The sequence below is a fragment of the Pleurodeles waltl genome, chromosome 11 (assembly GCF_031143425.1).
Source record: "Pleurodeles waltl isolate 20211129_DDA chromosome 11, aPleWal1.hap1.20221129, whole genome shotgun sequence".
In the NCBI taxonomy this organism is placed as follows: Eukaryota; Metazoa; Chordata; class Amphibia; order Caudata; family Salamandridae; genus Pleurodeles; species Pleurodeles waltl.
Window position 1 is genome coordinate 536,333,049 of NC_090450.1, and position 15,547 is coordinate 536,348,595.

Sequence of the window (15,547 nt, forward strand, 5' to 3'; positions counted from 1 at the left end):
CCATAAAACCTGGGGTTAACCCCAGCTTTACCACTTAACCACACTGTGTGATCCTAGCCAACTGTTTTATTTCACTTTACCTCTCTTCTTCATTTGTCATATATACGAGGACCTTGAAATATGACTACAGGATGAGTGCTGTAGAAACCTTATCCTGTGTTTTGATTTAATAAACTGTTTTTCATATGTAAGAGTAACAAAGCCCACCCAAAGAGTGCACCTAACAACTCACTTGCCTCTTAGTTCATTATGGGCACTGTTGGTGGGAGGAGCGGGGGGAGGAAGAGAATTCATGTTTTTTTATCTATATTTGAAAACTGTCACTATTAAAAATAATAATAATACTTCTCTTTGCACTGGTAATCTTATGTACTAAGGTGAAATGGTTCTGGATGTTATTGTGATACACATTTTTTATTCTAAAGATGCTTTATCATACGTTTAGAGTTTTGCTGAAAGATGTCTTTAAAAAGAAAGGTTTTCTTAAAGTTAAGCTCAGGACACCCTAGTTACTTCCTTTCACTTCAATTATCCTTTCAGTAAACACTTGCCCGTTTATTTAACAGCTCAACCAGCAGAACTGAGAAGGCAGAACTTGGAACCATGTTAAGAAGATGCAGGCAGTATCAGGCTATGAACATGATCATGGAACAGGAATGCTACCTATATCATTACACAATACAGTGACAGAATATCACACGTATGTAAAGGTCAAGAGGGACGCATGCGGCCCCCGGGCCGTACTTTGAGTATCTCTGTGCTATACAAATACCATATCACAATACAATACAGTACAATACCCACTTGGCTTATCGGAATTTGGGCATAGTAGAGCTGCGGGTGCACACCTGCAGCTTTTAAGAGTAGAAGGGTGGATGAGCTGTCCAAGCGCAATGTCTGCACTCGGCTCTTTTAATGCCCACTGAACCCTTCCTGGAATCTGGACCTGCAGCCTATGGAAAAAAGGGGATGAATTCGTCCCAACTCCATGGCCCGATTTCTTTTTTTTTTTTTTTTTTTGTGTTTGTTTTTTTTGTTTGTGAATCTGGCCCAAATCTCTTTGGTTATAGTTCCCACTCTTATTGAATAAATCGGTGGTTCCTAATCTGTGTGCTGTGGGCACCCCTGTGCGCCGTCAAAAATTGGCCGGGGGTGTTGCGAACCAAGCACACAGTTTACTCTCCCTCGTGTGCAGGTCTTTGTATGACACCACAAATGGTATTCTAGTGAACAGAACACAACTGTCTATAAATTGACAGTTCTAATTAGAAACGGAGCCAAGGCCCTGGCTTGCCATTCAAATCTTTTGAGAAAAGCTAAACCTGAAAAGTGCACAACTTATTAAAATTATTTTGCTTGCATTTCTATTGTATGAATGAACACTGCGCAGATGTCTCAAATGTACAACCTCAGACAGAGAAAGGACGTGGCCACAGCGAAAATCAGCAACGAAATTTCAGAGTATTTATCTTTTAACATTTTCCCTCTGGCATTATTATTAAGTGCAGAATAATTGGAGAAGGCTGCTCATTTAGTCTAGAAAGGAACACTTCAAGCAAAAACAACAGATGATGGACGGAATGCAGAGCAAATCAAACATTCACCCCCTGTCACAGATCTGGGTTTAATCCATCAGTTTTTTTGCTGGCCATGCCATTCCAGTTTGGACCCAGCCATATGCAAATCAGTCTGGACTCTGTTCCCCAGGGGAACAGTCCAGCCCGAACTGCCAGGCCAGGTCCTCCCTGGACCAGAAAAAAGCATCCCGGGACCGGTTTCCGGGTATCACCCTTCATCAGCCAGGCTAGCTTAAATCTGGTGGCATAGCAAGCACGGGACCCACGTCTGTGCATACCCTTCCCACTTGGGGCGACAAAAACAAAAACAACAGGCATTATTATTAAGTGCACAATAATTGGAAAAGGCTGCTCATTTGTTACCTAATTTTACATAGAATCTGGCTTGGCTCTCTAAATATTTAAAGCCCGTCAGGCTGTACCTAGTGCCCCAGTACCAGAATGCTGCACTTTGGGAAATCAGACCCCACAAAACACACGTCTAGAAGGGAACACTTAAAGCGCCAAACTAGCACTCCAACACACCCCAGAAGTAGCTTAGGCTATGAGAGTTCATCCAACAATGCAGAGTTTTCAGTACAAAGTTTAACTTAATTTTGCCGGGAAAACTTGCCAGTATATAAGGAGCCATTAAGAAACCTACTGAGAAGTTTGTTACAGGTTTTCATTTTTAAATACAAACTTGGAAATCAGCAGATATTGAGGTTACATTTTCAGGGATCAACTGGGGCAAGGCAATGAGTAACAAGTGCTGTGAAACCACGGGTTGCTCAGACGGCTAAACAGACGACCTTTCCAGGATACCTCTTTCCCTGAAAGAAAGGTAAATGCGCGCAACTGGTCAACCTGCAAATGTAAAAGGGTCTTTCAATCCAGTATTTGCATTAATTAATGGAATAATTTGAAGCTTTCCGATGGCACACATTTTATTCTTTTTGACAGGTATTGTAAAGGACCTACCAGCTATGATTATTATACCTTAATCAGCTTCATCCCAGTTATTTCAGTATTTCAGGGAGAAAAATGGAAGCACTCCCGAAGCTGGGATATTGACCCCGGGATATTGACGGTGCCTCACTTCTCCCTTAATCCTGAGGTCCACTCTGGCCACCTCCACTCCAAGTTAATAAGTAAATAACTTAACACATTTGTTTTTATCTGATGCCATTCTTTTTTTTAGCTCTTAAGTTTTTCTGCTCAGTGTCCTATGGGGGATGACATTCAAATGTCTCACTCAAATACTACTGCATTTTGCATGTTCAAGAAAGGTTGATGCTCACTACTAGAAAATTGTCAAAACTGTTTCCTTTGGTAATGGCCCTTTACCTACCTTACTCCTATGGTCACTTATACAACTCGCACTATTCACAGTTTTCTTCTGTGAGAAAATATTGAAACAATTAGAAAGCACAATCACCATATTGTTCACTGAATGTTTTTGGTTGAGAAGGATTTCCATTCCTTCGCAAAATGTTTTTAGCTTGACATACCCAGGAAGTGTCATGACTTGGCTTGCAGCAGTTCCGTTTACTGCTTTTTTTACCAGCATCTAGCTCTTATCCAGTTCTTGGCGGAGGCGGAATATCACCCAGTGCAGCCCACCGGACAATTGTCTAAAGTTTCCATTTCAGTAATATATCATTGGTAATTTGCAGTACAGGTATATTGGCAGTCAGGAGGATAGGATGGTAATGCAGAGTGTATCATTTCCAGTCCAAATTTGAAGCTGTAAATAAGATGCAAAATATGCTGTGGAAAAAAACAAAAAGCTAGTGACAACAATGCTTTATCAACATTGATTACTCCATTTCTAATGAGTTGATCTGACTTCTTGTGGTGAAAATTCAGTTTTTGTTTAACACTTTCTCTCCTCTCTCTGAAACATTTCTTTTGTTTAACCATTGTAACGCTCTAATTTCCTTTAACACACAAACCGTAGTAATGCCCTCAGCATTTGAAACAGGTAGCCTTGAAAGTGACACTGTCTTCCTTTAGAACAATTAGATTATGAGCTGGTCATTTTTCTGTTGACTTTAAAATATGACTTCACAACTATATCTGGTCATTAGGCTGTTATCTTTGGTTAAAAAAACAGCCCTTCACCAGTATATGGAAAAAGTATAAATATTGTGACCTATCTACATGCTACCTGATTGAAATCTGCAGTTTATGCGTGCAGGCATCAGTATGCATGGTAATTAAATTAACAAATTATTTTATTTCAAGGCTTTAAACCCATAAACCCATACTCTTAGTAATGTGTGCTTTTCCATTTTGATTCATTTATTTTCTAGGGAATGGAGTCCTACACAAATGGAGGTTATGGTGCGCAGTACACACATGGTCCTCCTGGTGTAATTAATCATCCATATCCTAACATACACCCTTCAAATCCCTTCTATTCATCTGGACACCCCCAAGCAATGTATTCCACTGAACCTACAAGTGTGTACAAATCATCTGGCAGCGTTCCATCCTCCGCCACACAATGGAGCTACCCAGCGCATCAGAGCTGTCATGACTGCTCTTCTCACAGAGGGCAGGTTCCAGGATATCCACCGTACTCGACACACCAGGTACGAAAAGGGGTGTTCTATGGTATGAGCTTTTGAGATGGTGAGCATGTTAATCTGGGTTTACTGAGAATTCCAAAGGTAAACTGTTCCTTGTTTACAAAATGTTTATATTGTGCAATATGACTTACTGAAAATAAGTGTCTTGTCACAGCAGAACCTTTCTTGATGTAGAGTGAGGTTGAACAAGTTTCTCCTTTTCACTGTGATCACCAACCTGTGTTCTGTTACCAGTTAATTAAACAGCACCATATAGCCAACTCTAACCACCATATCCACTCTCGCATCTCACCTACCACTTTTATTAGTGACCCTTCACCTACCCTCTGTTCCTAGGTCCGAAAAAACATTCGTTTTCTCTGGTATACTAGGGCTTCACCCTCCATTCTAACACACTGCAGAGAGCTTTCCTCACAACTCCACTAGCTTTGTTGCTTCCCAGATAGGCTTGTGCTCTGCACATCCTACTAAATACATACGTGCATGATCTCAGAACCTGCCTTTGAGGGTGCAGACTTCAAGGAGTTATTGTCTGGTTTCAGAACTATCTGACTTTGGTAAAGTTTCTAACATTGCTGTTCCTCAACCGCACATAGATATAAAGTGATAGTTTGGCTCCAGCCTCGTCCACTTCTTATTTGTTTTATAGTGCTCCTGTGTCACTTAATGGTAACTTCAATGTGCTATACCACTTTGTGGCCATAGATTGGCTTTAACCACCTCTCCTTTTGGTTTTAGTGGCCAGTAATATCAACCTAGTTTGTTTTTCTGCTGTTACCCCCCCCCCCCCCCCCCCCCATATGTTTGGGCCTCCTTCAGATAAGCAGTCACAAAGTTATCTTTACAGCAGATGGCTTGCTAATCGTTTATTGGGACTCTTCGCAGTGGGTTAAGATTGTGCCAGAGTGTTGAGGGGAGGGGGTCTGGGCTTTAGACATCTGCTTAGTGTTTGCTTGATCTAGACTTGTGGTAGAATGTAAGGTTCAGATTGGACTCAAAGGGGACTAGTGTTAGGGTAAACTTTGTAGCTATCCCAGGCCACTACTCTTAGCAGGACTTTGCAGGGTGCACAGTGTTTTGAAAATCTGTAAAAAGTGGCACAAATTAAGGGCATACATTAAGTCTTATTATTATTATTTTTTTTTTTGGTGAGGCTGTTTGCATTCTGTTGGAACAGTCAAATTGAGCTCTGATGAGTTTGAAAGGTTTTTCAGCCTGGTGGTTGGAATGAAGGAGGGATGGGACCTGATCATATTTAGTTGGAAGATGAGGGGCACTTAGTCCCAATGTGAGCCAATGCCATAATTTTCTTGTAATAGAGTTCTGCTTTGCAAAAAGAATATGGCCATCACTCTGGTGATGTGTGTTTGTATGTGTAGTAAACCAACAGTATTCAAATACAAAAGTATTCAGTTTTCTCTCAACATCAGCAGCTCCTAGTAGCAACTGTTTTCCTAGACCGCATTCAATACCATTGACCGTCCCTTCAAATCCTGCAGGATTGAATTGGTATAGCAGATAAAGCACTCTACTTACTTTATCCTCGCTTCAAATTACTGAGCTGTTCTTCTGGGCATATTGAGTCAATCAAGCATTTTTGCTTGTTGCAACAACTAGCTATTTTGCTCCGCTTACTGAAACGTTTACTCGTTTTCCTCTTATGACCACTGGTTGTTCAGCTTGCCAAATATTTGAATGCTTTTTTTTTTTTTTCCAAATTCCAAAACGTTGCCAATATTTTCTAGGCTTCAAATGGAATAACTATCACAAAGATAGCTCTGTAAGGCAGCCTGTAGATGATTTCTGAACCGAACAGCGATAAAGCTGTTTAGTATTTGTATCCCAATTCTATTGAAACATTAAGTGCCTTGAAAATATCAGAGAGCCAACTGCAAAATCTAAAGCTAGATGCTAATCTTTTGTTGGCTTTCAGATAAAATAGTAATTTTTCCTAGCGTCTAAAGAACTTGAGTTGGTTATCGACTAATAATTTACTGTGGCTGCAATTTTTTCAAAGTAAAGGTATTCACATGTGAGTATGCAGTTATTCTGCAATTAGTATGCGTCACAGTTGTATTCGCAATGCAAACTCATCCTGGAAAAAAAATTAGCTTTTTCTCCTAGGTCTATCCTCCTTTGTATGGTACAAACAATGATCTGTGGCCTCTAAAAAGATAAAAGATCTCAGTACTGCCTCTTAATGTAATAAAAAGTCTGCTAGGCTCACACCTACAACAGGGCTGTACAAGCAGGCCAAGTGTCGATGATCTTTCTGGTTAACTGCCTTTCCCTTCAGAAGGCAGAGGTCAACATGATTGGGTGAGTCTGCTTTCAGGTCTTAGGGGGGGGTTGGGGGGGGGGGGAGGGGGCCGGGGGGGGTCTTCCTTCCCAGCCTTAAAAGTCTTGTTGCAGGAGTGGGCACTTGCTAAACCTCAGCGTCTGCAACCCATGCTTTATCGGCTGCCAGCGCTTCCTGCGTACAGTCTACCAAAATAGCTGAAACCCTTAGTGTAGTGGACAAACTACACACACAGTGCACACTGTACAGAGGTTTTTATAAGTTTTAAATAAGTTCCTGTGTCAAATGCACATATTTGCAGATACTTACAAATGCATTTACAAAGGAGTTTTTGACACGGAGAGCCGGAGTGAAAAAATCAATGACCAAAGGTCTGTTTATTTTTGCTGCAGCAAAGAGGACAGGTTTACCACTGGCATCCCAGGCCCGAAGTAAAGTGTGCTAGCATAAAGCGTTTAACAGTGATATTTATACTCATACATCAAAGGATACATAAAATGTGTAAATAATGATATACGTCATACAGATATTTTAAGGAGTTAATCAGTTTCCACACACTGGTTCCATTCCCAGCTTTGTCCTTGCCTCCCTTCTGCAGCTGCCTGACTCCCCACATTCTTGAGACCCTTCAAAGGATTATGTGGTTCAAAGGTATAGATATCAGCCTTTCCCTCCCCAAAATACCACAGCCGAGGTCAGTTAGTTATTTGAACACACAATTATAATGAGTACAGTGCCCCAGTTAGGGAAAGAAACCAGCTGCAAACCTATGGCGTGGAACCAGGCTTATTTTACCTAAACAAATATACATAAGATAACATATGTGATAGACAGTGCGTTCAGAGACAACAAAAGCTCAAACTTACACGTGTAAAAGAAACGAAGCAATTCAAAATGGATTCTAACAATCGACCCTTTTTGAGTTTTTTTTCTTCTGAACATAATCAACGTTTGAATAATTCTAAATTTCCTCATATATGTTGAATTTTACTCCTACTTCATTGAAATTTGCATTCATGGGGACATAAACAACCGATGGGTATGAGCAACCAGTATCTGTAGTGAGGACAGTGGGGTCAATAGCCATTAGGGAATTTATCTCTTCTCTCTGCATCATAGCTCGATTGGTTTCTAGTATTTTCACTGGCGGAAGTTTACACAGTTTTAAACAGGAACAGAGAGCAGGTAAGCACTGTACTAATAAACAACTTAATACAATAGCTATTATTATAAAAAGTATGTCTTTAAACAACCAGCCCCACCCCCCAAACCAAGACCATAACCATGATAAACTCCAATCGCCTCCTTCATATTGGCCCCCCTTTTCAAATACCTGTACTGCTTCTTTTATTTTCCCAATATCCAATTCTATCTCTGATGACTTGTTGACAAAATAACAGCACTTTTGCTGGTACTGATGTTGGATTAAAACACATACTCCTCCTTGTTGTACTGTAATCAAGTCTAGGGCAAGCCGATTTTGTATCGCCAATTGGGCTGCAGAGTTTATCTCTATCTGTATACTTCCTATGGCCTCCCTGGTGGCATTAAATGCAATGGCTAATTCAGCTGACATATTCATCATTGCCAGTTGTAAATCGAAAATTCCAAATCCGGGAATAAGAACATGTAATACTTGAAATACCCAGTTCTTTCGCTCCTCCAGTATGGGTGTCCCTCGTTTGTACCTATGTGCAAAACTCCCCATGTTAAGGGGCTGGGAAGATGATATATTTGATATCACAGTAATGTTGGGTGCCAAATATGCCAGTGAACATATCCCTTCCCAGTTTAGAGGTAGTACTTTATATGCAGTTCTTCCACATACGAAGTACATGCCTCCCTGGATTTGTGAATTTATAATGCTGTATTTTATTCGGGGCAATCCTACACCCTCTGGGGTGTCATGCTCAGAATTATTGCAATATTTGTAATCTTCCCAGATTGTATTTAGCAATGATACATTTGCCCAGGGTGCAACATATGAACATCTAGCCGTCCAGAGGGGGCCAAGGAAAACCCGGGACAATATTACAGGTGAATTTTTCCCATTTCTATCTTGTTCTCTGGAGGGATCATATAACAATCCTTCTGGATCTACTAGAATCTCATTTTCTCCCACAGTCAGGTTCCAATAATTTACAGTGTAATTTTGATGAGTCCCATTAATTAACGCTGTCCAATTTCTGTCTATTTTCTCCTCTCCTTCAAGATCCCAATTCCCTGTTTTTATATCAAATAACAAAGTGTAAACACACTGTTCAGGAGGGATCTTTCCCATGTATTTTGCCTCTGGGTTTTGCCCATAAAAATAGGTACCAAAACATATGGGAAACATTTTAAGTGTGGCATTCTCTCCAGGCATCGGGGAGAGCTTGTATTCTGCCTGGGTATTAGGGAGCACCGCACACCTAGGGTACCATTGATATTCTTGTTGGTCACATCTCCAAGTGGTATTTGGTACAAGACACACTTCCCCTCTTTCATATTCGCTTGGTGATACTGGTACTTCATAAAGGCCTATAGGATCCTCGGGGTGTCTAGACAAGTGCCGGCAAATCCAGCAGTCAGTGAGACTTAATGTCTCCGCTAATTTTCCATGAACCTTTATCAATGGATGTAAGGTAGGATTTTGCAACAATGATGCAACACCACTGGACATTATACATATTAACATAAGGGTCACTAGGTACTTCATTGTTGTTTTGTAGAAATAGTTATAAGGCCACTTTTCCCTATTCTCTAGAGGGATATTTGTCCTGCCAAATGGATATATTTTCATAATTTTATTGTGCTCTCCTCCTTGGTCCTACAACCTTTCTATGATACCGTTTTACTCGTCTCAACCGCCTACGCGTGTTCAAAAATATACCCACACAATTACCAAATATGTAAATGCAAAATATTGATATCACTATACTAATAATCATATACGTATAGATACAGATAAGTACATTTTCCTTCAATGTTCACACCCACTAGGGTTCAGCACCGCCGTGCTTTCCACTCTAGCAGTTAGGCTGCACTGGTTGGTCCATGAACAAGTTTTTTTTTTTCAAATACAGGACAATAGATGTTGGCTTGATCCTAGGTCCCTTATCTTCTCCTTTTCAAGTTTTAACTCCTGGTGAGTCTCAACTCCCAGTGAGTAAGTCGCGATACTTCAAAGTTCGTCTTCAGTATAGTTTGTCAGTTTCGTTCAGTGTCTCAGCAAAAATGAGGGCGGAGGCCAGCAATTTTCAACCAGATCAGTGATGTGCTTGGGTATTAAACAGAAAAAGGGCACCTTTTTTTTACCGCTGGGACTACAAACCGCACCAACCCTAATGGCTGGCCGCTTCCGTAGAACTGGTACTTGGTTTTTTTTCTCGCCAGTCACAGAACTGTTAACTCCATTTACCCACTGCTTGAATAGCGTTGCACAAGCTGCATCCCACTATACTTGTGTTCTCGTTGAGACAATTGTTCTGACCAATGTTCTGGTGTCGTTGCACAGGCTAGTCACCCGTGTTCCTGTTCATGCTGAAAATTTAGTCATCACAGTCATTTACAACCTCGTCGCCCAAAGTGTGCGTAACAACAGTGAGGATAGCTCGTTTTAATGCTGGTACATCAATGGCATCGGAAATGCCGGTGGCGGTGAAAGCGGGGAACTGTATTTCACGAAGGCAGGCGTGCCGTATTCTGCTGAGCAAAGGATTCCTTGGCCATTCAGAAGAGACCTCAGTTTGCAATTCCAAGCTAGGAGCTATCAGGGTGATGTAAATGTAGCTTTTCGTAGGGGTCACCACCTTACGCACCTTCAAAATTCTGTTCATTTGGATGGGCGAGGACGCAGGTTGTATCGATGAGTTTGTTGATCTTCAAACAGCAACTCTTCGTCACTGGGCTGCTGTGTCACCTCAGGAGCAGAAGTAGCACTTGAAACCTGTGGAGGTGTTTCCTGTCTCCCTACTTCGCTGTAATCAGGAGACAATGGTAATTCTGCTGTTAGAGTACTTTGTAGTGGAATTGGTGCACGCTTACAGTGGCTAGCATGTATCCAGTTTTTCCTTCCTTCCACTTTCACCGCTGTCTGTGTTGCAAGCAGTACCTGGGCTGGCCCCCGCCACCTGGGCTGAAGACTGTTGGTTCTTTGAAAATTCTTTGTCATAAGCCAATCCCCTGGCTTAAAAGGGTGACCAGGGCCTTCAAGAGGAGTCGGTAGGCTGGCCTTGACCTGTTGGTGGATCAAACGCAAATCTTTAGTCAATTGTTTACAGTAATCTACAAACAAAGGATATTGCACTTCAGAAAGCTTCTTTGGTCGTGGTACCCCCCAGATATTGGCTGGCCTCCCCATGACAACTTCATAGGGGGATAATCGTGACTTGCTACTGGCAGTCATCCTGATGGACATTAATGCTAGGGGCAAAGCATCTGGCCATTTTAAGTTGGTCTCAGCACAAATCTTAGCTATTTTGCTCTTCAAGGTGTAATTATACCTTTCTACAAGGCCCGCTGATTGTGGGTGATTTGCAGCATGAAATCGATGTTTGATGTTAAGGGCGGTACAGACCTTCTCCATTACCTCATTAGAAAAATGACTGCCATTGTCACTCCAGACTAATCGTGGCAATGCGTATCTAGGAAAATATTCTTTTAGTAATATTTTGGCGGTAGAGAGGGCACCATTGTCTTTTAATGGGTAGGCCTCTATCCATTTTGAAAACATGCATACTACCACTAACACGTATTTCAGTTTGTTACACGGTTCCATGTGGATAAAATCCATCTGTATAGCTTCAAAGGGGAGATCAGGAGGGGCAAAGTGGCCAGGGGGCGTAGGGGTCCCTTTTCCTGCATTGTGCACTGCACACACCATACAACTTTTAACCAGGTTATTAGCAGCTTTGGATATCAGAGGATTACTCCAAACATGGTCCAAAATTGTCTTGATGCCTTGGGCACTGATGTGTGCAGGACTGTGGGCCATAGTAACCATAGCGTGTACATAACAATTAGGTAACATCCATCTTCTTCTGTCTGTGTCATCTGTGTAACAACCCTCACTATCTAGTCTACCGTTCTTCTCCCACTGTTCCCTTTCCTCTGCTGTTGCTTCTGCTTGAATATCTCTCACACACTGCATGGTATTTTCTAGTACTTCGTTCTGGGGCTCTCCCTTGATGCTACTCTCAACATATGCATTGTCAACTGGTGCTCGTGCTGTTGCTTTCGCTGTAGCATCTGCAAAAGCATTTCCTCGTCCTATATCATCAGTAATTTTTTTGTGGGCACTACACTTAATGATTGCGACCTGACGGGGCAGACTGAGAGCATTCAAAAGTGTCACAATCAAGTTGCCATGCTGAATGGTAGTGCCATGTGACGTGATAAAGCCTCTATTCGCCCAGAGTCGCCCAAAATTATGAGCTACTCCAAACGCATATTGGCTATCAGTGTAGATGTTAACACTAAAATGTTCACTTATTTCACAAGCTCTGGTGAGGGCAATTAATTCTGCAGCCTGTGCCGAATTTTGCGGGATTCTATGAGATTCAACCACTGTTTTGACTGTGGTGACGGCATAGGCTGCAGTGGTCGTACCATCTGGTAACTTGAAGCAAGACCCATCTACAAACAGCTCTCCCTGTGGGTCAGATAGGGGAGTGTCTGTTAAGTCTACCCGTCCCTTGGTTTCTTCCTCAGTGGCAAAAATGCAATTATGATCAAATTCCACATTGTCCTGAGGGAGGGGTAGTAACGTAGCTGGGTTCAAGACATTGCACCGCTTCAAAGTAATATTTGGACTGAACAATGTTAATTCGTAACACGTTAGACGAGCACTGGTGAGGTGCTGCGTCTGAGTCTTGTTTAACAAAATATCAACGGCATGAGGAACCATCACAGTGAGCGGATTGCCACCAACAAACCCTTCACTTTGTTTCACCGCAGCTGCTGCAGAAGCCACTCCTCTAAGACAAGTAGGCAAAGCTTGCGCCACAGTGTCCAAGGTGGAAGAGAAGTATGCACAAGGGCGTTGTCTCCCACCTTGGTCCTGTGTCAAAACAGACAATGTACAGCCATGCTTTTCATGCACAAATAAAACAAATGGTTTGCTGTAATCCGGATTACCCAATACAGGAGCAGAGCACATCGCCTTTTTTAAATCTTGAAAAGCCTCCTCACATTTGTCAGTCCAAGGTACAGGAGAGGGCACATCTGAAAGTGTCAGAGCAGTCAATGGTTTTGCTATAAGTGAAAAATTTGGAATCCACTGTCTGCAAAAGGATGTAAATCCCAAAAATGCTCGGACTTCAGAAGGGGTGCGTGGTGCAGTCATTGTATGAACCAGTTTAATTCTGTCTGGATGTAATCTCCTTCCCTCCTTAGAGAGGAGGTGTCCTAGATAGGTGACCTCCTCTCTACAATACTGCAATTTTGGAAGGGACACCTTATGGCCCAGAGGTGCTAAATGATGTAATAATGCAACAGTATCAGTCTTACATTGTGTCATGGAATCTGAGGCAATTAAAATATCATCAATGTACTGCAACAATGCAGAGCCTGAAGGTGGATTGAATTGGTCTAATTGACGTTTAAGACATTGACTATATATGCTCGGGGACTCAACAAATCCCTGAGGAATTCTTGTCATCGCGAATGATCTACCAAAAATCGCGAAGCTAAACAAATATTGAGATTCTTCGGCAATTGGAATGCTAAAGAACGCATTCTTCAAATCGATTACGGTAAAAAAACACGCAGAGGGTGGAATCATGGTGAAAAGACTATTCATGTCTGGGACCACGGGAAACTGGGGAATTACTATTTTATTAATTTCTCGGAGATCAATAACTAATCGATATACTGTGTTATCAGTAAATGATTGCTCACCATCTAATCTATTAGCATCATTTCGTTTCTTTACAACAGGAAGGATTGGACTGTTACATGGGCTGCTCACTATTTCCTTTATGACACCTGCATGCACAAGATCAGATATGACTGCCTTGAGCCCTTTTTCGCTTGATTTAGGTAATTTGTATTGAGGAACACAAGGTAACCGGGCACCTGGTTTGATTTTTATTACAATAGGGTCGATATCCATAATGCCTACATCATTCTTGCCTTTGGCCCATAAGCGAGGGTCTATTTCCTTTAGCTCTGGGGGTAAGTCGTATTCCTGTGAGAACATGCACCGAGTTGGGGAAACACTATCCATAGTTACATAGACACCATCCATTGAACAGTGAATAACTGCATTTAATTTCTTTAACAAATCTAATGCAAACAAGTTTTCATTGCAACCTGATGTTAAAGAGAGTGGCGTGTGTACTGTAAATGGGCCTACAGTTACTCTCATAGGTGTTGAGATGGGGCTCATCACGGGGATTCCAGAAATCCCAATTGATGTGGTATGAAGCCCAGACAGGGGAGCCCCGGGGACTGCAGAATGTGCAATAGATGTTCTGGTGGCACCAGTATCTAGAAGAAACTTATGGCCCTCTCCTTCGATTTTTACATCAATGTAGGGACCATTTTGATCTACAGGAATACTTACTCGCCCCTGGCCCTGTCTGTGGCTGTCCTAATAATTGTAGGATTCAGAAAAGAAATCATCAGCATAATATTGTCGTTCAAATGCATTGTCAAAAATATTAGTGTTACGCGGGACCTGATTCTCATTCTGCGAATTCTGATCAGTTCTACCTCTTCCTCGTCCTCGTGCATTACCTGCCGCGTTCCCTCTATGAAGTGACATACTTTGTCTTCCTTCCAGTAATGGGCAAGTATCACGCCAATGTCCATCCTGCTTACAGTAGGCACATTGGTTGATATTTAATCGGCGGTCTTGGGGTGGTGCAGATGCACCTCGGCCTCGACCCCTTCCCCGTCCCCTTGGTGGGCCACCCCTTTGCTGAGGGGTTGTATCCCGCTGAGGGTATGCCTGCTGTAATAATACCTTTTTCTTCAATTCTTTTACTGACTTCTCATTCTTTTCTAATTCTTCCTTGTACCTGCTCTCATAGTATTGTGCCATCTGCAAAATCTCTGCCTGTCCCTTCGTCATCCACGAACTCTCTGTTGCTTTTAATTTTTGTGATATTTCAGGTAGAAGGCCATTAACAAAGCGTTCTACAAATAGTGTGACACCTGTTACGGTGGCGAGGTCTTGACCGCTAAAATCTATGAAAGCTTGTTCAATTCTAGTAAAATAATCTGGGACATCTTCACCTATTTTCTGTTTATAAGTGGCAAGTTTTCCCCAATCCACAGTCTGAAGAGGTATAACAGTTTCTAACTTAGTCAATATCCGGTTAGGTAAATCTAAAATATCCTGATGCGGCAGGGTTCCTGGTGCCCTTTGTGCTTCTCGTGCTTCTAAACCCCCCCATGTATTTCCCAAAGTAGGTGCATCATCTACTCTTCTAATTTTATGCCAAACTTCAGGACCCAATAAAACACCAAAAAAATAGTCAATGTCTTTGAGTGTCATGGTTGTGGTGGAAATGGCAATTCTAAGGTCCCGATAGAATCCAGCTGGATTCTTTCGAGGGTCTGGCAAGTCTTTCTTTATAGCCATTACCTCCTCCCTTTTCCATGGTATATGGACAAATTGGGCCACCGGCCCGGGAGCTGGTTGTCCGGCGGCAGCTGCTGCTGCAACTGCAGCTGCAGTGGGCATATCCGGGTGCACTTCCCTCATTGGGTACCCCTTGTCATATCTATTTAGAACATCTTCCCTGGCTATGACACAAATGCGTACTCCCTCATTTATGCTGTTACTATCAAGAATACAAGCCATACTGTCCCGCCATAATTGGTTTAATTCTTGTTCATAAGGGAGAGGGGTAGAATCTGTAATACAAGACTTCCAATCCCTCTCCAATTTTTCAATCATATACAGCAGTGCTAATTGCTGTCCAAAATGTGACATCTGTTGTATTGTGTCCATAATATCGGTGTGGGTGTAAATAGGATGTGACATCCAGTTCTCTGACTGATTCTTGATAACCCGTTTTTCCCCATCCCCAATAGTGGAGCGAGTACTAGGGGGCGAAATCGACTTAATAGGTGTGCTCCATATGGGTGAAAGTGAGTGTATGGCTGTG

General features: G+C 42.1%; 1 protein-coding gene across 1 annotated transcript in view; it reads left to right on the forward strand.

Annotated features, from left to right (window-relative positions):
• BAG4 (BAG cochaperone 4) overlaps positions 1-15,547 on the forward strand; it is an 86,604-nt gene that overhangs the window by 48,301 nt on the left and 22,756 nt on the right. The window contains exon 3 of the mRNA XM_069213947.1: positions 3,872-4,153. Within this exon, the coding sequence (XP_069070048.1) occupies positions 3,872-4,153 (282 nt within the window). The remainder of the gene's footprint in view (positions 1-3,871; positions 4,154-15,547) is intronic.